The sequence below is a fragment of the Somniosus microcephalus genome, chromosome 19, assembly GCF_052327205.1.
Source record: "Somniosus microcephalus isolate GS21.2 chromosome 19, FLI_Smic_1.0, whole genome shotgun sequence".
Lineage (NCBI taxonomy): Eukaryota > Metazoa > Chordata > Chondrichthyes > Squaliformes > Somniosidae > Somniosus > Somniosus microcephalus.
Window position 1 is genome coordinate 68632677 of NC_141005.1, and position 22231 is coordinate 68654907.

General features: G+C 45.8%; 1 protein-coding gene across 3 annotated transcripts in view; it reads right to left on the bottom strand.

Moving 5' to 3' along the window:
* Nucleotides 1-22231, bottom strand: part of top3b (DNA topoisomerase III beta) — a 79264-nt gene that overhangs the window by 46770 nt on the left and 10263 nt on the right. For all 3 annotated transcript variants that reach the window (XM_085961993.1, XM_085961994.1, XM_085961996.1), the window contains exons 2-6: nt 18447-18578; nt 12816-12922; nt 12298-12372; nt 10197-10393; nt 1486-1642 (exon numbers count right to left, since the gene is read on the bottom strand). In XM_085961993.1, the coding sequence (XP_085818119.1) occupies nt 1486-1642; nt 10197-10393; nt 12298-12372; nt 12816-12922; nt 18447-18578 (668 nt within the window). The remainder of the gene's footprint in view (nt 1-1485; nt 1643-10196; nt 10394-12297; nt 12373-12815; nt 12923-18446; nt 18579-22231) is intronic.

The following is a 22231-nucleotide window of genomic DNA, read 5'->3' on the forward strand; positions in this document are numbered from 1 at the left end:
CATTGATGATTCTATGGTTAAATTATACCTGTAACACTCCAGTTAGAGATTCGGAGAGAGTCTGACATGCCAAACACAGTAAAAGAAAAACTACTGATATTTATAAAATTAGAAAGTAGTGAAATGCTTTAGAATCCCAAACTCTTTTAAAATATGTTTTTCTTTCAAAGCATCAAACACTCTATCCTACACACTCTCCCTCCACCCGACATTGACACGGTGTTAGAATCAAGACTGACCACACGGTCTCCTAATCAAATTCCATCTTTCCCAGACCCTCCAAACTATGAAACTCCCTCCCCGCCACCCCCCACCCCCACTCTCAATATTTCCTCATACAATCCTCAGGCTTTTAAAACCTAAGTTTTGCATCATTTAATCACTGCTTCCTGAATACTTTGTCTTCTTCTTTATCCTTTTCAGTCTTGGTGTTGTCTTGTACCATGACACTTAGCTCTTCACTTACGGTTCTCAATTTTTTTTTATTTTTTAAATGACTTGATTCTTTCAAATGTCACAGCCGGAAAGGAATACCAACTGGACAAGGCCATTAGCAGAGGACGCCAATTTTACCCCAGAGGCGCTTAGACCCAATATAGTTACAGGCTTTATGCTACAATGAGGTTAAAGAGCTGGCTCACTCCAGCTTCTACCCAACTCTCAGACTCATATTCCATTACAGGTCCTACCCACACACACAGTTCTCAGCACCGTTTAGTTGCAATGAATTGTACATACATTGCAGTGTCATAACTGGTTCGCTGTGCCCTTTTAATTCGTCCGTCAACCAGGCAATACACATTTGAGGGGGAAACCAAAAAAAGAATGGGTTTGTTTTGAGCCCACGTCGCACCCATCAGCTAGCAGGGGGTTGATGCGCCGATACACTGCACCCAACAGAAGGCTGCTCCAAGACGCTGTGCCCAGCAACTAGCAGAAGAACAGTGCTGTAAATGCTGCACCCAGTAGAGCGAGGGTGCTCTGCTACGCTACACTAGCGGAAGGACGGTGCTCCGACTTTTTGCACACGGTGGCCGGCGAAAAGGGGATGCTCTAATACACTGCGCCCAGCAGTCCATTAATGAAAGGGGTGCGACTCCTCACATCTAGAAACTGGTGGAAACAGGGTGCTCCAACATGTCACACCCAGACAGTTGCTAGTTCTTTATCATTTAGTGGAGAAGTTAACTATGGGTCAGCACTAAGAATGGTAAATTGCTGAAGAGCTATTCCCTAAACATGGCAAAATCCTAGCAGTGAACATACTGCACATACAAACCCAGCTGTCTCCCCGAGTGAATGGGAATGTTTCTTTGTTTCCCAGAGCTCTGTAAACATGATTATTCTCAAATTCAAACATTATTAGAAAAATACATAATTTCTTGAGTGGATCAAAGTTTGTACCATCCATACTATTAACGTTAGCGATACCTCCTCTTTAAATACACCAGGATTACTCAGAGTTCAGGAAACTTCAACACAAACCTTTGCCTGCAGGACCCAGTAAGCCTCAGGCTTGAAAGACTGGATCTTGTCATGCCTCTCTACACAGAAGCCGAGAGTGGGTGTCTGGCAGGGTCCAAATGAGATGAGGGAACTGTCCAAATTCCCATATTTACCCTGGAAGTACTTGGTCTGAAACCTGAAAAAGAACATAGTAGTAGAACCATTGGGAAATGATAGGTTTCTGACCTTGTGAGGGCTCATTATTCTTCAACGGGGGGGGGGGGTGGTGGTGGCGGGCACACTCCACATACCAGTAAGGCACATCACCAACAAGAGGCTCTGTAGAAGCAATATCCTTAAGACTTATTTTTACATATGATGTCTTCTATGAAAGCTTCCCCTCACACACAAAGTAAAGGCTTCTCCCAAAGGCCACCAGTTTTCTTTTCAATGGAAAAGCTAATGAGCAATTTGTGCATTGTATACACTGGACACTAGTTTTAACAATTAACAGCAATATATGCCACCTTTCCAAATGGGACAGTGTGTGGCTGAAAGGCCACGTGCACAGTCCGCGGAGGATGCTTCCATTTGAAGAATGAGAACTCTAGAAGGGAAATGATCTATCTGAATAACTCGGTAATTCCTCCAGTTAGGGGGAAATGGACTTTTAGAATAGACAAAACAAAAATTCTGTCCAACAATAGCAGGACTAAAAGAATAAAAGTAGAATGTGAACACCACTTTATAATCCCATCTACGTTTAGCTAAAATTAGAAGAAATATGATGTCACCCCAGCACACCCCTTACAAACTACAAAATACACAAGACCTCTTTAAAAGAGATGGCCAGTGCGTAGCCAAGTTATGAGGATTGCGCCAAATGGGTCTTCAAATTAACATTTCTGAGTGTAGTCAAGGCAGGGGTAATAACCAGCTTGGGTAGTTTTTAACATTCCTTGAAGGTCTTCTCATTGGTCAACAGTAATAGTATAACATACATGCCAGTGACAATTTTAAAGCTCTCTGTTTGAAGACTGGAACCTCAAAAGTACATCATTTATTGAATATGAACAACTTTTAGGCTTTGCAATTAAATTTCATGACATTAATGAAGAAGTCTAAGGCACATCTAGCACCCACACAGTGAAATCCACATTCCACATCCAAAGTACGGAGTGATGGATCAAAAAGGCCTCAATTTCAATCTCTTGCAAGACATGAAATTGAGACTCAACAAGAAACCTCTCTCTCCTGGCTGAAAGCAAAGCATCAACCAGACGATCGACCTTGTAGAGTCTTCCTCAGTCTTTAAATTATATACGTCCTCCAGATACCGTGGGAGCAAAACCTAGCTTTATTGGTTCTGAGGAAACCACTTACTTAGCACATGTGTAAAACATCATGACATTGTAGATAGAAACATAGAAGATAGGAGCAGGAGTAGGCCATTCGGCCCCTCGAGCCTGCTCCGCCATTCAATGAGATCATGGCTGATCATCCAAACTCAGTACCCCGTCCCTGCCTTCTCCCCATATCCCTTGATCCCTTTAGCCTTAAGAAATATATCCAACTCCTTCTTGAATATATTTAATGAATTGGCCTCAACTGCCTTTTGTGGCAGAGAATTCCACAGGTTCACCACTCTCTGGGTGAAGAAATTCCTCCTCATCTCTGTCCTAAGTGGCTTACCCCTTATCCTTAGACTGTGACCCCTGGTTCTGGACTCCCCCGCCATCGGGAACATCCTTTCTGAATCTAGTCTGTCTAGTCCTGTTAGAATTTTATAAGTTTCAATGAGATCCCCTCTCATTCTTCCAAACAGATGGGGGTTTCATGCATGGTTTCCAACTTCCATGTGCTACAAAACCTTAAGACCTGCTCCATTACACCAGTTTATTTTGACTTGAAGCTAAACTGAAATTCACTAAAAAAAAAATCTTCATCCCAAAACACCTAAGCCCCTGGGTTGGGTTGGATCATCTTGTGCAGAAAATACCCATCATCCAAATAATGAAGAAGAATCTGCAAGTTAGGCAGTAGGGACTGTTGGTTTTAATGACTGCCTATAATTACAGTGGGCCTCAGGTGAAAGCACTTGCCCAGCAGGCTTGGTGACATGCCATCCAAACCTAGTCTGACCCTCACAGGTAGATTTATTGACTCAGTACACCCATGAATTTGAAGTCATGGCCAGTGAGCTCAGGATTAACGCCCACATGGGAGTCTTTCAATGCTGGGATAGAACTTGGGAATCACATGTGCTGAATCTGCGATTGGGGTACTAGACATGGTTTCTACCGAATCTACAATCAGGGTATGCGAGAAAGGAATCCAGTACCTGTATCTAGCATACTTTGGGAAAATAGGCCAATTTGGACAGCAAAAATTGCTGGGTTTGTTTACAACTAAAAACTACCAATATACGTTGCAGTTTTTAGTTGCCAACCCAGCAGCTTACACAAGAGAGGGATGGCTGGTGTGTTATTAGCTCATGGTCTGTTCGTTCTCTGTAACTTAGTTCAATTAATACATTTTGGAACACACAGGCCATGTGGTTGTAAGGATTCATTGTCCTGGTGGGTGAATTCATTGTACCCGAGTCCAGACCCAGTACATAGAAGTCCAGACAAGACAGTAATTAGAACAAACATCTCCATACTAAAGAATAATACTTTATTATCAGCACCTCATCTTTCGATTACGCATCTTCCTCTCACCTCCCCTTTCAGCATTCCGAAGGGACTGCTCCCTCCGCGACACCCTGGTCCACTCCTCAATCACTCCTAACAGCCCTGCCCCTTCGCCCGGCACCTTCCTGTGCAAGCGCAGGAGATGCAACACATGCCCTTTTACCTCCTCCCTTTTCACTGTCCAGGGCCCCAAACACCCCTTCCAGGTGAAACAGCGATTTACTTGTACTTCTTGCAATTTATTATACTGTATTCGCTGCTCACGATGCGGTCTCCTCTACATTGGGGAGACCAAATGCAGATTGGGCGACCGCTTTGCGGAACACCTCCGTTCAGTCCGTAAGGGTGACCCTGAGCTTCCGGTCGCCTGTCACTTTAATTCTCTGCTTCACTCCCACTCTGCTCTCTCTGTCCTCGGCCTATTACATTGTTCCAATGAAGCTCAACGTAAGCTCGAGGAACAGCACCTCATCTTTCGATTAGGCACTTTACAGCCTTCTGGACTCAACACTGAGTTCAACAATTTCAAACTATAATCCCTGCCCCCATTTTTCATGCTGTATGATTTTGCCATTCCCATTTGCAACATTTTATCTTTCCTGCCTCTTACATAAGCACAGTATGTTCCTTCAATTCCTTCCTCCCCTCCCACCTCCCCCCCCCCCCCCCCCCACCCCCGTCTCTGCACCTGCTTAATATCTGTTACATCTCCAGCTTTTTCCAGTTCTGATGAAGGGTCCCAGACCTGAAACGTTAACTCTGTTTCTCTCTCCACGGATGCTGCCTGGCCTGTTGAGTATTTCCAGCATTTTCTGTTGTTATTTCAGATTTCCAGCATCTGCAGTATTTTGCTATTGTAAAGAATAATACTGTATAGGGCCAAAAAAGGGTGGGGCGAGGGTTGAATAATTATGCTAGACATGCAGCGAAACCCACTATAAGGAAAGCCAAGTCCCCAGTCAGGCAGAGCTCTCGAGACGATTCGTGATGCCAGTGCCACTGAAAGGAGGAAGATTGATCACCTTTGCGTCCTAGGCACAGATGAGTATTCGAGATTGTATTGTGTAATTGGTAGTAGCATTTAAGTTTAAGTAGGTTAATAAAACTAGAGTCCAGTGGCTGAATTCTTCTTTTAAAATCGACACCGAGTGGGCAAGCAAGATTAAACTACACTATGGGGAACTAAACAAAGGTTGTGTCAAATCTGTGACGGGGTATACAATGGGTCTGATGAATCTGTGGCTGAGATACCATGCAAGGGTTCCACCGAATGTACAACTGGATACTATACAAGGGTCCTGTTAACTCTCAGTGGATCCTCTACACGGTTTACTTTGGAAGCAGATCCCGATAATTAAACTGGCATATTGCCAAGGGTGCCAGCATTACATTTAATTTCTGAAATCTTCCTCCCAAGAGGGAGACTGTTGGTACACACTTAGACCAGCTCCATGAAGTTAATAGGTTACTTATCCCCCAGCAGTGAGTTGGGTTTACCAGGATTATAGGGTCATTCCTTTAAAGAGATATAGGCCTAGAAATTCAGTATCGCCACGTTTGGGGCGCTATAGTCGAGCGTGCGCTAAAATTAGCGCCCGGCGCAAATTATCGCCACCTTCAGCGAAATTGACTTGCTTCGCCCCAAGAAGTGCTTGGTGCGCTAAAGCAGGCGCTGCACGACTGTCCTAAGGTGCTAAGCCGGAGAGGCGAGGCGCTACCACCAAGAGCGGGCGCAGGTGCGGCCAGTTAGCGATTGCAGGCAGACACGCTGGCGCCGGTCACCTCTTAAAGGGTGAGGGTCAATTTGGCTTGCAGCCACGCCCTGCACATTGGAGCCCTGATTCTCGGCCTGGACAGACCTGCTGCGACATTCTAACGCCTAGGACCATGGAGGGGGCCAGGGAGCAAACGCAATGGTTCAGTGAGGGGGCCCTGAAGGTTCTGGTTGGCGCAGTGGAGCGCAGACGATCTATCCTGTACCCAGACAGTGGCAGGAGGCTGCTGCCCAACGAATATCGAAAAGCTTGGAGGGAGGTGGCACACAGAGTGACCTCCAGCAGCATGGTACCTAGGACCCCTGTGCAATGCAGGAAGAAGTTCAACGACCTCACTCGGGTTGTCAGGGTGAGTACCCTTTCCAGTATCCTCTTCATCCCTGCATGTGCACCTCACTTTATGGCCAAAGGGTCCTGAAAGCCCCAATGCCCAGCCCTCATCTTACACCTATGGGCCTTTCATGAAACTCACATGCACATTCACCACTTTACACACTAAGGGCTATTTGACCATGGGAGGCAGTGCAGCCAAAATCAGGGCTTCACACTGTACTCAGAGCCTGTCCTTTCTCTTGCAGGGCAAGCTGGCGCACAATAGAAGGCAGCAGCAACAGACCGGGGGAGGCCGTCCTGACCTTAAGGAGCTCAGCGATCTGGAGCAGCGAGTGGAACGGATTATGGCAGGCTGGATGATTGGCCCCGTCGCCACTGGAGATGCCGACCCCGTTCTGGACAGCAATGGTAAGGTCATCACCTTTTTGACCTCTCTCCTTCCACTTGTGCCTCACACCAGCATCCTTTGTCACTATCGAACCAATACAGTGCATTGCAGCACTCATGCCTCCCTCGCTGCCGCCCTGTCCTCGCGCTAAAGCAACTCTTGTACCTCCCTGCTTTCAGATGCTGATTCGCCAGGTGAGGTGGCGGGCCCTCAAGCTGCCACTGTGAGTGATTCTGAAGGCGAGCAGGAAGAGGAAGCCGGACCATCAGCACAGGCGGCTTCCACGCAAGTGCTTAGTCGTGCCATGCAGTCAGTGGCTGGTCTGATGCAGACACAGATTAGGGCCACACGAGCACTGACTGCTGCCACCCTCGCTGGATCGGGCAGGATTCGCCGGGGCCCTCGCCGCGCCGCAACAGGCCAGCAGTCTGTGCTTCAGCAGATTGCTCCGCATGCTGCAGTGCTGCCCCGTGCGAGTGCCAGTGTGTCGTCCGACCAGGGAGTGCCTGTGCTCTGTCAGGATGGCAGCATTCCTGCTGCCAACACTTTCACTCCTCCACTGCAGCTGCCACCACCCGTAGGACAGACTGCTGCCGCCCATGCAGAGTTCGAGCAGTCAGCAGCCGGGCCCTCCAGGCCCAGAGCTGGTCCAGGCCGTCCCCCAAGGACATCTGTCAACTCAATTTCTGAAACTCAGCAGCCTTCCCCCAGCCTTGCTTCAGCCACTGGGGTCCCATTGCGGAGGAGCTGCAGGGTGGGAAGGGGCCAATCTCGGAAGCGAAGCAGATCATCCTCGCAGGCCAAAAAGTAGGAGGTGTGGCAAAATGCTGTGAATTTTTTTATGGTCATGGTCATTTTTGGTTAACTCTTTTGGTCATTGTCTCCAGGTTGTGAGAGCCAGTTATGTGTCCGACTGTTTCTTTGCGGATTTCTCTGTATTTGTTTGTCATGCGGGAAGGGCACAGAGTTTGTTAAATAAATAATTGTCTTTATTCAGATTGTGCATGTTTGCTCTTTGAACTATTTGTTGCCTTGACCGGCTCAGGGTTTGCGGAACCGTTCCATTCATGTTCTTTCAATGGCACAAGCCATTCCCTCAGAGGGGGCCTAGAACCGACTTGCAATAAGCCGCTGACGGACGGCCCTTGCGCTTTGTGCCTCCCTCCAGTCTTGGTGCTCCTCCTCCTCTGGTGGTGCTCCAATGTCTGCTGGCAGCGGCTGAGTCCTGAGGATAGCCAGGTTATGCAGCATGTAGCACACTACAACGAAATGGGAGACTCGCTCAGGCGAGTACTGAAGGGCTCCCCCGGAATGGTCCAGACAGCGGAACCGTTGCTTTAGCACACCGACTGTGTGCTCAATGATGTTCCTGGTCGCTTGATGGCTCTCGTTGTATCGTTCTTCAGCAGGGGTGCTGGGCGCACGGAGCGGGTTCATCAGCCAGGTGCACAAAGGATAGCCCTTGTCCCCGAGAAGCCAGCCTCCTGGGTGAGCCGGGGCTTCGAAAAGGTCTGCCACAGAAGTCTGGCGCAGGATGAAGGCGTCGTGGCTGCTGCCTGGAAAGCGGGCATTGACAGCTAGTATCAGCTGTCTGTGGTCACACACCAACTGCACGTTCAACGAATGGAACCCCTTCCGGTTGCGGTAATCCTCTGCATTCTCTAGAGGTGCCCGCAAAGCCACATGCGTGCAGTCAATGGCGCCCTGGACCATGGGGAAGCCCGCTATTCTTGCAAATCCCATTGCGCACTCTTGCTGCTTGTCCGGGGTCATGGGGAAGGAAATGTACTGACGTCTCCTTTTGAAGAGAGCATTCGTGACTTGGCGGATGCAGCAATGCACCGCGAACTGGGAGACATTGGCAATGTCCCCAGTAGCGGATTGGAAGGAGCCGGTGGCATAGAAGTTGAGAGCCACTGTCACCTTCACTGCCACCGACAGAGACGTCCTGCTCCTCAGCTGAGGCTGCAGGTCTGTCTGAAGCAGGTGGCAGAGCTCAGTGACCACCTCCCTTCTGAATCGAAGCCTCCGAATACACTGCTCCTCAGACATGTTGAGGTAGGAGAACTGCTGGTGGTATACCCTGGGAGGGTAAGGCCTCCTGTGCCGACGCCTGTTGGCCCTCCTCCGTCTGGCCATGATTGGCACTCTCTCTCGGCGTCTCTGAGCTCTCTCAATGCAATGGAGAAACTCAACATTTCCACCCATTGCAGCCCCCATAATATATGTGGCCATTCAAGGCTATGGCACTGAAAAATCAATCCAACTGCAAAGTTCTGGGCTGAAGCCAGAAGTACCTGTGCGAGCGCTGACTCAATGCAGAAAGCTCTCTCCCTTTGTCTCTCTGCAAATCTCTCTCTCTCTCACACAGGAGTGGTCCAGAAATGGCTACCACTAAGAAGCCAGGAAGAGCCCCCTTTAAATAGCGCCCCCCCAGCCCCACAGCAACCATTCCAGTCAACCAGTCGCTGGGAGCGCCAGGTGGAAAGGGGGGCGCCGCTGAAGTTCCGGCTCGGGGCGCACGAAGGGCGTTGCACCATGAAATGACGTAAGGATCTGCGCGCACAGCTGAGCGGGCGTTGCGGTTTTGCGCCGCTGCTAAATGTCCGCTCAATTTCGCGAGAGGCGCAGGTCTCGCCGCGCCCGGGCGCTACCCGCTTCGCGCCCCACTTATCGCCTTCTTAAGGCGCTAACAGCTGAATTTCTCCCCCATATTGTTTTACGCTGCGTTTGCACTATTCCTACGATCAAAAAGCACACAGTGCTGATTAGCACCTGGGGAGCTCCTGGAAACCATCTCGGAAGTTCCTGTCCTCATTTTGTTTTTCCAGTTTGTCAATTTTCTCGTGAGTAATATGGGATTTGTGGTTTAGTTGGTCTTTAAGGGTCCAGTATGAGGACCCCAAGGTACATGTGGCAAGAAGTGAGGTCATATTTTGAAGATAAGCATTGGAGACTAGTGCATTTTGCACAGTCCTTAAAACATTTGGCAGAAAGCAGTGTACATACTTTGTCCCAACTAGGGAACAGTATTATTTTTGTCAACCACTAAATTGCCACTGACAAAAATTATTTTATTTTTGCCAACCAAGTGAAAATGAGAACAAATTTTCTTTTGAAAAACTAAAATAAGACAAAAATTCAAAATCATTGCCATAATTACTAAGACTAAAACTGTGTTTTTTAAAAATCGCTGGAGTAATTAGGGGTACTGCCAGAGAGAGGGAGAACTGGGAGTGCTGACGATGGCTACACTAGATCTGCTGTGGAGGGTGCTTAAATGAAGAAGCAAGCTGTTTCCTAAGAAAGCAATGTTAAGTCACAAGTTTATAATGAGTTCAAATGAGATTACATGAGCTTGTGAAGTACCAGATTCAGATTCCTTACAGGCACTGAAGGTATTCTACTGGGTTGTTTTCTCAACTTACTTCATAAGCCTTCCATTGATGATCTACCATCTACCAACACCAACTCACCTTCCTTAAAGTCAGACCTCTAAGTTACTAGCTGAATATGGCAGTTGGTGTTTCTAGATACTGTACTTATAGACTCTTGCTGTACCTCGTAAAAGCACATCCCACTCGCAGGTCTAGCTCCTGACGTGCATCCACCGACAGTGCCTCGTTCCGATTAGGCTCTCCCAACTGGTTCATGGCATTACCAATGTCAGTGTCCGTTATAGCACTGAACTTTGCACGATAAATCACCCTCTCGTTCCCACGAGGAATGTTCATAACGGGCCCAATAGCATCAAGTACCTGAATGAACACAAAAACACATTGCAGTACAATATTCTGAATGAAAAGTTTGCATATTGTTAAGAAATTAAACCAAATTAAGCCTGCAGTGGAAGTTTTTCACAAACACAAGCGTGAGTACATTCTGCAACATTGCTCTTCCTTCCCGTCGAGGGATTCTTATTCCCAAATGCCTGTTGATTGATGGAGATGTTTTAAAGTAGTCTTTGGTGGTGGTGGTGGGTGGGGGGTCAGTCTGCCTCACTGCGGATGGGAGCATGGCTTTTATTAATACCGCTCACACAGCAGATCTTGTTTGGAAGCTGAATGGGTCATGCAATTTGCTCTGTGATTCCAAGGCATAGTGCCAAGAAAAGGGTGCTGGATTTACATTTAATTCCTGAAATCCTCCTCCCAAGAGGGAGTCTGTTGGTACACATTTGGACCAGCTCCATGCAGCTAATAAGAGGTTACGTGATCACCACTGTGAGGGGCTGCAGGCACTGAGTTGGGCTTACAAGGGTCATAGTTAAGGCACTTCCCTTAAGAGAGATTTTGTTATACGCTGCGTTTGCACTATTCCTATGGTCAAGAAGCACCCAGTGCTGATCAGCATCCGGGGAGCTTCTGGAAACCTTCTCAGGCAGCTCCAGGATTTTTGTGCTGGGGAAATCATGTCTGAAGGGTGCCCCGTGCTGCTAGCTAACCCTCCTTAGAGGAATCACATTTACTATGCCCTCATTTACAATATATTTGGTGCCAGTCGGTGCCACCATTGGCTCAATGCCAATCTGCACCAACATCTCCTCAATGTCATATGACACTGGCAAGTGGTGGCATTTCCTCAACATTAATTAGACCCAGTGTGTGTTCCCAGGAACATCCAACTGAATCTCTCGGGCTTTGCGCACAACTATCACATTCTGAATAATGTGGGAAAAGAGGTGCAACCATAATTTACAGGTGTGTCTGTGAACCCAAGATAAACGTGGCAAGTTGCAGTGCAGTGCTTTGGCGACAAGCATTTTATGCAACTATTACGAGCGTCAGCGAACACAGATAGCACAATATTTGGAGCTTTTGGCTGATATTGGTGCAGATATTCTGATCTAACTATGGACACATAGTTTGTTTTGATGGAGGCAATATACTTCATGGCTGTCCAGGGACCATATAATTGGCCGATGGTGTTACCAGAAAACTAAAATGCTTAAGTTTTCTTTCTTTCCCCTCCCCCCCGTCCCCCACCTTTTACTGAACTGAGCCAACAGTATTGCCTATTTGGTTTCTCTCATCTACTTGTCCTGAAAACAAATCTTAGTACAGGAGATACTTTTCTGATTCTAACTGGAGTCGTCTGGACTTTGTGGCTAGATTGTCGATACCTTTAGGCGATTCGTGACCTCTGGAACATAGTTGGATACCTCTGCACCAAGAATTATAACTTGCATGCAAAGTCAAAATTGCATAACTTGTCAGCAAATATGTATTTTTGTTAAAATCAAGACTAGCATTGATTTTCAGGATTTTAATGTGAATTTACAAAGCCAAATGAGAGCAATAACTGCCCTAAATTCTGCATTGGTGTGGACAGAATTCTAGCTGCTTATCTCAAAGCATCTGAATGATGGCACCAGGTCCCAGCTTCAGAATAGGCAAAAGTAATGGAAGCACCTCACAGCACAACTAATAAAGCATCGCACCAATATGCTCTTCTAGAGTCACTTCGCTATCTTTCTCAATCTGCACAAACGCTGAACTTTTGCGCCTAAACTATTCTTAATGACACGATTTTCCCTGTTGAGTAGTTGTTTGTAATGGGCGATCCTTGCCCAGTTCTCAACTTTGGGTCCAAAATGAAAGCTTCCGTTTTGGGTACTGTGAAATATAAACGTATTATTGAGTCTGAGAATAAAAGGCCTTACCTCAAAGCAGATGTTTTCCCCTTCCTTGTCACAATCCAGCCACAGCACAATGTAGTCAATGCCTCGTCCTTCTACCTGCTCAAAACAGACACACTTGTGAATGAACGTTGTTAAGTACTCAAACTATTAACTCAATCAGAAAGATTAGAGTTATGTTGTTGGACAAGCTAATAGTACACAGACACACATTTTAAAATTAGGTGAATCTCACCCAAGATCACAGCTCTATAAAGTTTCAACCAAATGGTATCAAACAGTGCCGTGTGTAACCCCTATCCTGCTGAATAAGTAGCAACTCCATACATTTAGACAGTGAGAAAACCTTACCCAACAAAATAAAATGAACTGTGTACGGTTCCACAGTAAGTACGTAACCGGAACCTGCTGAAAATTAGCTGGAGTTATGCATACTCCAATGTACTTGCCTATACTTGACCAAGTTGAGTTTGGAGGTGAAATGTACAGTACCAGTAAGAATGTGACCACTTTCCTGAGTTGGGGACTGATGTTTTTAGTACCTGTAAGAACTTCACCATGTTGAGTTTGGGGTTGGCTTCTTTCTTTTCCGTTGGTGCTTTGCTGAAAAGTTCTGCTGGATCAACTTTGTCCCAGTTGTTATATTTACCTGAAAACAGAAAATAAAACATGGCCTGGATTGCTTCACCCATAAAGATTATATTATACCGAGTGGATCCCATTATCACAGGGCACCGAATGCAGGGATGACAACACCAGGACAAGAAAAGCCATTCACTTCCCTGTTATCCAAGTCCTGTTCCAGAACCTGATCGGAGGATTTTCCACCTTAATAACTAATAAAAAGTTCAATATGGATCTGGACCAATGATAAAGCTATACAACACTCTGATGAAGGGTCATCGACCTGAAACGTTAACTCTGTTTCTCTCTCCACAGACGCTGCCTGACCTGCTGAGTATTTCCAGCATTTCCTGTTTTTATTTCAGATTTCCAGCATCCTCAGTATTTTGCTTTTGTACTCTTTGCTCTACCACTAGCTGACACCAGCGAGCGCTGTAAATATACTGCAATGGGCAGATCGTGCTAGCAGTGCTGGTCAGTGGCTGAGAATAAGCCACGTCGAAACAGAAGTATCTCTTTACTGCAATTCATATTCAACTCCAATCGCAGATCTGCCGTTCTTAATCTTATCCAATGCGTGTATGTCATTAATGAGCTCGGCATATCATTTAAAACAAACATTACAACGGTTTACATATGTGGCTAAGCCATTGGACATTTTATTCATACAGCGACTGACCATCGCAGCTTCACCACAACCCAATAATAAACTAAATGCCAGCAGATCTGCACCAGCTCATTCCCCATTCTCTTTACCATCAGCAGCAAACCTGATTTCAGAGGATATGGAAAGCACTAGTTTGCATCTGGTAATATGAAGAGTGAACCGGGCCTGCGTTTTTGATTCAAAACCTGGTAATATTGCCAATGTACATTTTTCACTGGCAAAATGGAATTTGTCTTCATGCTGAATCGCATACAGCTATTAACAACTAAAATAACAAAATGTTATATAAAATAATGCAACCAGGTTGAAAGGCTCCAGCTACCTAACTTTACATTAGGGTCCTTAGATCAGGCACATGGATGAGCAAGCATAGGAGGGCAACCATTTAGAGATGCCAGCCCTCTGGGACAGTCTTGGGAGCCTCCAGGAATTAAAGATTAATCTCCTGGACATTGCTGTGAGCAACCTGTTAAGTATGTGTATTGTATTGAACAATTAACACAAAGACTTAAACGTATAACTCAAACAGGCCTTTACTGGTTGGAGGTAGGGACTGCACATAGGTCTTTACTTCATGCCCACAGGCGGGAACTGAGGGGGATCAGTACCCACAGTACTATTTATACCCCTATGGCCAGGAGTGGTACTGCGTATCACTACGCCCAACAAGTAGTGCAGTCCTGTCCATAGGTTCAAAGTAGCACACATATTACATACACAACATTCCTCCCTTCCTAGCTTTACAGTCATCTCCCCATTTAACATAACGTAATAACATATATACATATATAACTTCAGGTTTACATAACAGAATAACATAGATACATAGATAACTTCATGTCAAAAACAGATCACAGATTCAGTCTCTGCGGAAAACAGTTCACAGATTCAATCTCTGTGGTGTAGTCGGTTCACGTTGCTAGAGTGACTCATTCAATAGTCCTTCCATGGATTTAACAGTTTGAACTTCCGAACTGAATTGGCTCCGTTCGGAGGGACCACGTGTGTGATCTGGTAGAGGTGATAATGGTTCAGATGGGTCATCTTCTGTTTTTACTTTTCCTTTTCTGCTTCTTGGAGACTCTCTGGGCTCCATTGTCAGCTGCCACAGCTGCCAGCTGCATGCGCAGTTCCTCCTTCTCTTCCTCCTGTTTCCGTCGTAGAGCCAGCTTCTCCCGATGTTCCGTAGACTTTTGGTGCTCCTCCATGATTTCTGCACTTTGGGAGTCGAAGTTACAAGCTGGGCAGGACAGGACATCGTAATATTCGGTGTCGTCCTGAGCTAGACCAGTGAGAGGGTCGTCTATTTCCTCCATACCTAGCTGGACGTTAGCCAGCTCTTGTTCCAAATCCAGACATCTTTCCTGAAGAGACTTCTTCATGTGTACCTCTGCATCCAGCTTTTTCTGGGCTTTCAGCAAGTCGTTTACTAGTGACCTCATTTGTGATTTTAATACTTCAACTTCCTTTGGAGATTGATTGATCGGACTATGCAATCCCTCTACCGGAGCAGCTGTTTCAGCGGTCTGTTGTTCTACGTTGACGTGAGTCAGCGTACTTTTGGCATCCAAGGGCTGCTCTGTTGCAGTCATCTCAGTCTGTGTTGCCACCTCAGCTCTTCCAATAACCTTTGAGAGCTCCGAACCCCTTTCGTTTGAATATTGAAGTTCATGTTCAAGTTTTTCCCATTTCAGAGTCCTGTCCTTCAGCATATGCAGGAGTTGGCTGACCGTTAACTCCTCTGACATCAGACGTTTTGTGTGCTCCTGCTCCATTTTCTCCATCAGCTGCTTCTGTTGTCTTTCCAGATTCTCCAACTCTATATCAAAGAACTCTTTCGTTGCATTCAACTCTTGCTCAAAACGGCGAAGCATTTGTTCTAATTGCTGTTGTAGTTTGAAATGGAGTTGAGTTCGAGCCCGGTGTCCCTCAGAAATGGGCACATCAGTAGACTTGCCAGACTCAGAATCCACAGTTAAACTATGTTGTTGTTGCTCAGTGGAATTCTGTGCTGAAACTTTGTCTTTTGCACCTGAGTTGGGCTTACCATCATCCGTTCCAGAGTCTGGGCCGACTATCTTCACCGAGTTCTCACTCGTTATTGTTTGTAGGAAATGCCAGTCCATATTCATTTTCCTAATCCACTCCCGTCCTAGTAGTGGAGGACCTCCTTCAGATATCACATATAAGTCCATTATTTGACTGTCTTCGCCCTTGTGGGCCACTGCAACCTCTATTTTCCCGATGGGGTACACTCTTTGCCCCGTGTATGTTTTCAATATAATCCCCGTATCCTGTAGGGGAATATGTTGGAATAACTTTCCGTAATCTTTCTTATTTATGACCGTCAATGCCGATCCAGTGTCCAATTCCAGTTTTACTTGGACTCCTTCTATCTGAAGAGTGACCCAAATTGTCTGGAGGTCTGCACCCTTACCAGCGTTGAGTACTCTTAAGCTAGCCAGTTCATTACAGCTTAAGCTAGCCAGTTCATTACTGCTAGCGTCTGAATCGGACTCCTGTTCGGTCACCTTGTGTACCTTTGCGTATTTTCCTTGCGGTGACTTCTTGTTGCTGGTCTTCTTCCCTGACCTGCATACTCTAGCTATATGTCCAAGCCTACCACAAGTTCTACATTCTTGGTTTTTAAACCAACACTGGTTCTGATCATGCGTTGTCTTTCCACAACGATAACATTTGCCAGAACTCACACCCAATTTGTGTGCACTGAGCTCCGGTGACCGTAGCTGCATTACTGCCGTGCCTCTCGCTGCGGCTTCGTGTGCTGCTGCCATAGTGACCGCCTTCTCAAGCGTCAGCTCATTCTCCTCGCGCAGTCGCTTTTGTGTATCCTGTTTAAATAAACCACACACAAATTTGTCTCGTAGTGCATCTGTCAATCCCGTTCCAAACTGGCAATATTTCGCTAATTTACGCAATTCCAGCAAATATTCAGCATTGCTTTCATGCTGTAGCTGCCTTCTGTCGTAAAATTTAAATCGTTCCGCTAGCATCAGCGGCGTGGGGTTTAGATGATCTTTCAGGACAGTAACAATCTCATCGAACGTCTTATCCGCCGGTTCATCTGGTGATAACAGGTGTTTCAATTGCCCGTACGTCTTCGCACCCATTAAATTTAATAATGTTAGAGCTTTATCTTGGTCACGAATTTTATTGGCCTTACAATAATTTTTTACTCTTTCAACATATATGGCCCAATCTTCGAGGTCACTATCAAAGGTGCTAATATTCCCGTGTTTAGGCATTGTAGATTTGCAATTTCTCAGATTTTATTTTCTTTACTTGTTATCAAAGATGGCGGCTTCCCGCTCTTGCCGTCGTCCTCCGCCCACAAAATGGCGGTTTTCCCGCGCTTGGCGGTCTTCACCCGTCCCCCGACGCCGTCTCCCTTCAGCCCTCGAGTGCGGCCCTTATCTTCGCCGCGATCGATAGCCCGCGCTGTGCACCGCGACTCTCGCACCTTGAGCTTCTGCAGCCGCCGCGCCTTTCAGTCCGAGTGCGGCTCTTATCTTTGGTCCCGATCGCTGGCCCGGCTGCGCCCCTCACTTCAAAGCGGCCCGGCCCTTATCTGCCGATCGCTATCGCCCTACCTCTCTCTCTTCCCCAGTCCTGTCTTTACTCCGGTTCACAAGCTGATGGAGGCTTCAGGGTCCTAATGCCTGTCTCTTCCAGTCGCTGGAAGCTGTCAGGATTTCTGCTGCCCTTCAGTTTTGAGTGGGGTGTTGAGGATTGAAACCTCTCTTCAACGTCCTGTCTTTGGACGAAGCCGCCTGGAATAACTGCCGCAGGGTAAGAGCCTGACTCGTCGCCAGTGTTAAGTATGTGTATTGTATTGAACAATTAACACAAAGACTTAAACGTATAACTCAAACAGGCCTTTACTGGTTGGAGGTAGGGACTGCACATAGGTCTTTACTTCATGCCCACAGGCGGGAACTGAGGGGGATCAGTACCCACAGTACTATTTATACCCCTATGGCCAGGAGTGGTACTGCGTATCACTATGCCCAACAAGTAGTGCAGTCCTGTCCATAGGTTCAAAGTAGCACACATATTACATACACAACACAACCCAGGAGAAAAATCATAGGGGCATTAAAATAATTGTTTTTTTTTTTCCATTTTCTTTGAGCACTTTAGTTTATTAGTACAAAAATATTGGAGAAAGGGGAATAAAGGCTGTTTGAGTGGGGCGGTTGGAGGTCATCTAATGAAACCCCCAGGAACAGGTCCAGCCAGAGTTGATAACCCTAGTGTTGATGGGGTCACCCAATCCAAGAATTTAAAGTTAGGTTTTGTTCTGCACAGCTATGATCATCCTCCTCGCAAGGTCTCATAAAACAGAACAGCGTTTTATTATTTCACAAGCACATCCTCAAAATCTGAGTTTAAAAAAAAAAAGCAGACTGGGGCATGCTCATTTGAGGACTACACCTGTAAGGAGGCACACGGCTGTACTCAGTACAGGAAACTTTTTTTTAATCCGGCACAGACGGGACCGACGTGGTGCCGGTTCATCAAAAATTCCGGATAAGCGAATGCTATAGTAAAAGATAGGGAGAGCAGACAGCTCCGTATAAAGCAACAAACCCTGTTGCTTAGCAACAACTGTAGAACAATGGCCACAAGTTTCAAGCGTCTCTGTAGCTTAGCAACAGCTGCAGCCACACCCTTGCACAGCACAGATGGAAGAAGGCAAATACAATATGAAGTAAAACCTACTCCTGAATTTTGCCGGTTAACCGAGATTTCCGGTTATTTAGGTACCGGTAAATCAAAAGTTTCCTGTATCCTCAAACATTAGACAGCAATTTCCACCCCTTCCCCAAACAGAAGAAAGCCACACCAAGATCCGCATTACCTATGAAATCCAAGGTCATCACATGACCGCAGACTGATGTCACCTTGAATCGAACACTCTGCCCCAGGAAGGTCCCAGTGTACTCGTGCACAGAGCATACGCCATTTAATCCTTTCCGGGAGTTCACGTTACCTGAATGGAAGGCAAATGAAAAACAAGTTCAGTGCGCAGCTACTTTCAGGGGACCTGCTGAGGCCAAGCACAGAGTTCGCACACCGACTGTCTGTCAGCTTTACAAACTCCACATTCAAATTCAATCACTTTCAACACATACAATTTTTTTTCATTAGAAGGGCAGCTCCACTGTAGTACCCATCAATCTGAAGGCTGATGTATAAGGGTGGGTGTGCAGAGCTCTCCACCTGGGCAGGAAGCGAGAGTCACAGCCAGGCAGGAACCAAGTAGCTTAAATGGGGTCCAGCCCGGCTGAAATCTGAACGACACTGACCAGTCTCAGACCAGTAACTGCAATCTACATACAAATTCCTGTCTGCTATATTAAATGGGATTAAATATCCCACGGCTCTAGTCGAAGAAAAGCAGGTAGTTCTCTCAGTGTCCTGGCCAACACTGCTCACTCAGCAAGTACAACCAAACACAGCTGAACTGGCCATTCACCTCACTGCTGTTTGCGGGATGTTGCTGGCACAGAATGGTTACTACATCTGCCTACAAACCAGTTATCGCACTCCAAAAGCAATTCACAGTGTGAAGCGCTCGAGTCTTTTTGATGACACAACGCACTATATAAATGCAAAGATTTCTTTCTTTCTTTTTATTCTAAAAACAGTCCAGTAACAACACTAACTGATTTCCAAAACTAAAATTCCACTATTTTAAAATTGATAGGTGATTAACTTTTAATTATGATTAAATTAAATTATGCCCTACAGAACACACACAGGGAATTAAGGTCTTATATAAATACTGGAGTTTGGCTACAAAGCACAATTTTCCAAAAAGTTTTGAATGGATTGGCGCAAGAACAATAAGGTTCTTCACTAGTGATGGATAGACTCATTGGATGAGTCAGAAATATTAACAAGGAAGAAAACTCTCACGGGAAAAAAAGGGAGGCGTATGACAGATACCGAGGGCTAAGTACTGCAGAATCTTTAGAGGAGTACAGAAAGTGCAGGGGTGCAATTAAAAAGGATATTAGGAAAGCAAAGAGCATGAAAAATTCTTGGCAGATAAAATCAAGGAAAACCCAAAGATGTTTTATAAATATATTAAGAGTAAGAGGATAACTAAAGAAAGGGTAGGGCCTATTAGAGATCATGAGGGTAATGTGTGTGTGGAGGCAAGCGACGTCAGTAGGATTCTTAATGAATACTTTGCGTCTGTTTTCACAAAGGAGAGGGGCGAAGCAGACATTGCTATCAGGGGGAGGAGTGTGAAATATTAGATGAAATAAACATAGTGAGAGAGGAAGTATTAAGGGGTTTAGCAGCTTTAAACATAGAAACATAGACATAGAAGCAGGAGTAGGCCATTCGGCCCCTCGAGCCTGTTCCGCCATTTAATGAGATCATGGCTGATCATCCAAATTCAGTACCCTGTCCCTGCCTTCTCCCCATATCCCTTTAGCCTTAAGAAATATATCTAACTCCTTCTCGAATTAATTTAATGAATTGGCCTCAACTGCCTTCTGTGGTAGAGAATTCCACAGGTGCACCACTCTCTGGGTGACGAGATTCCTCCTCATCTCAGTCCTAAATGGCTTACCCCTTATTCTTAGGCTGTGACCCCTGGTTCTGGACTCCCCAACCATCGGGAACATCCTTCCTGCATCTAGTCCTGTTAGAATTTTATAAGTTTCGATGAGATCCCCTCTCATTCTTTTAAACTCCAGCGAGTATAAGCGCAATCGACCCAATCTCTCTTCATACGTTATTCTTGCCATCCCAGGTATCAGTCTGGTGAATCTTCACTGCACTCCCTCCATGTCAAGAACATCATTCCTCAGATAAGGCGACCAAAATTGCACACAATACTCAAGATGTGGTCTCACCAAGGCCCTGTACAACTGCAGCAAGACATCCTTGCTCCTGTACTCGAATCCTCTCGCTATGAAGGCCAACATACCATTTGCCTTCTTAACCGCCTGCTGCACCTGCATGCTTAACTTCAGCAACTGGTGCACAAGGACACCCAGGTCTCGTTGCACTTCCCCTTCTCCCAATCTATTGCCGTCCAGATAATAATCTGCCTTCCTGTTTTTGCCACCAAAGTGGATAACCTCGCATTTATCCACATTATACTGCATCTGCCCAATCACCCAACCTGTTCAAATCATACTGGAGTTTCTCTGCATCCTCCTCACAGCACACACGCCCACCCAGCTTTGTGTCATCTGCAAACTTGGAGATATTACATCTAGTTCCCTCGTCTACATCATTAATATATATTGTGAATAACTGGAGCCCTAGCACCGATCCCTGCAGTACCCCACTAGTCAATGCCTGCCACTCGGAAAAAGACCCGTTTATTCCAACTCTTTGCTTCCTGTCTGCCAACCAGTTCTCTATCCAAGTCAGTACCTTGCCCCCAATCCCATGTGCCTTAACTTTACACGCTAATCTCTTATGCGGGACCTTCTCGAAAGCCTTCTGAAAGTCCAAATACACCACATCCACTGGATCTCCCTTATCTATTCTACTAGTTACATCCTCAAAAAATTCCAGTAGATTAGTCAAGCATGATTTACCTTTTGTAAATCCATGTTGACTTTGTCCGATCCTGTCACTGTTTTCCAAGTGCTCTGCTATTACATCTTTTATAATAGACTCTAGCATCTTCCCCACTTCCGATGTCAGGCTTACCGGTCTATAATTCCCCGTTTTCTCTCTACCACCTTTTTTAAATAGTGGGGTTAAATTAGCTACCCTCCAATCCATGGGGACTGTTCTAGAGTCTACAGAATTTTAGAAGATGACCAGCAATGCATCTACTATTTCTCGGGCCACTTCCGTAAGTACCCTAGGATGTAGATTATCAGGCCCTGGGGATTTATCGGCATTCAATCCCGTCAATTTCCCTAACACCATTTCCTTACAAATACTGATTTCATTCAGTTCCTCCCTCTCATTAGACCCTATGTTCCCTGACAACTCTGGGAGGTTATTTGTGTCTCCCTTTGTGAAGACAGAACCAAAGTATGTATTTAATTGGTCTGCCATTTCTTTGTTCCCCATTATAAATTCCCCTGATTCTGACTGCAAGGGACCTACGCTTGACTTCACCAATCTTTTTCTCTTCACATATCTATAAAAGCTTTTAGTCAGTTTTTATGTTCCCTGAAAGCTTACTCTCATATTCTATTTTCCCCCTCTTAATTAATCCCTTTGTCCTCCTTTGCTGAATCCTAAACTGCTCCCAATCCTCAGGTTTACTGCTTCTTCTGGCCAATTTATAAGTCCTCTCCTTGGATCTTGTGCTATCCCTAATTTCCCTTGTTAGCCACGGTTGAGTCACCTTTTTTGTTTTATTTTTATGCCAAACAGGAATGAGAAAATTCTGTAGTTCATCCATGCGATCTTTAAATGTTTGCCATTGCCTATCCACCGTCAACCCTTTAAGTAACATTCCCCAATCCATCCTAGCCAACTCGCGCCTCATACCATTGTAGTTTCCTTTATTTAAATTCAGGACCCTAATCTCTGAGTCAACTACTTCACTCTCCATCTTAATGAAGAATTCTATCATTATGATCGCTCCGCCCCAAGGGGCCTCGCAAAAAAGATTGTTAATTAATCCTTTCTCATTACATAATACCCAGTCTA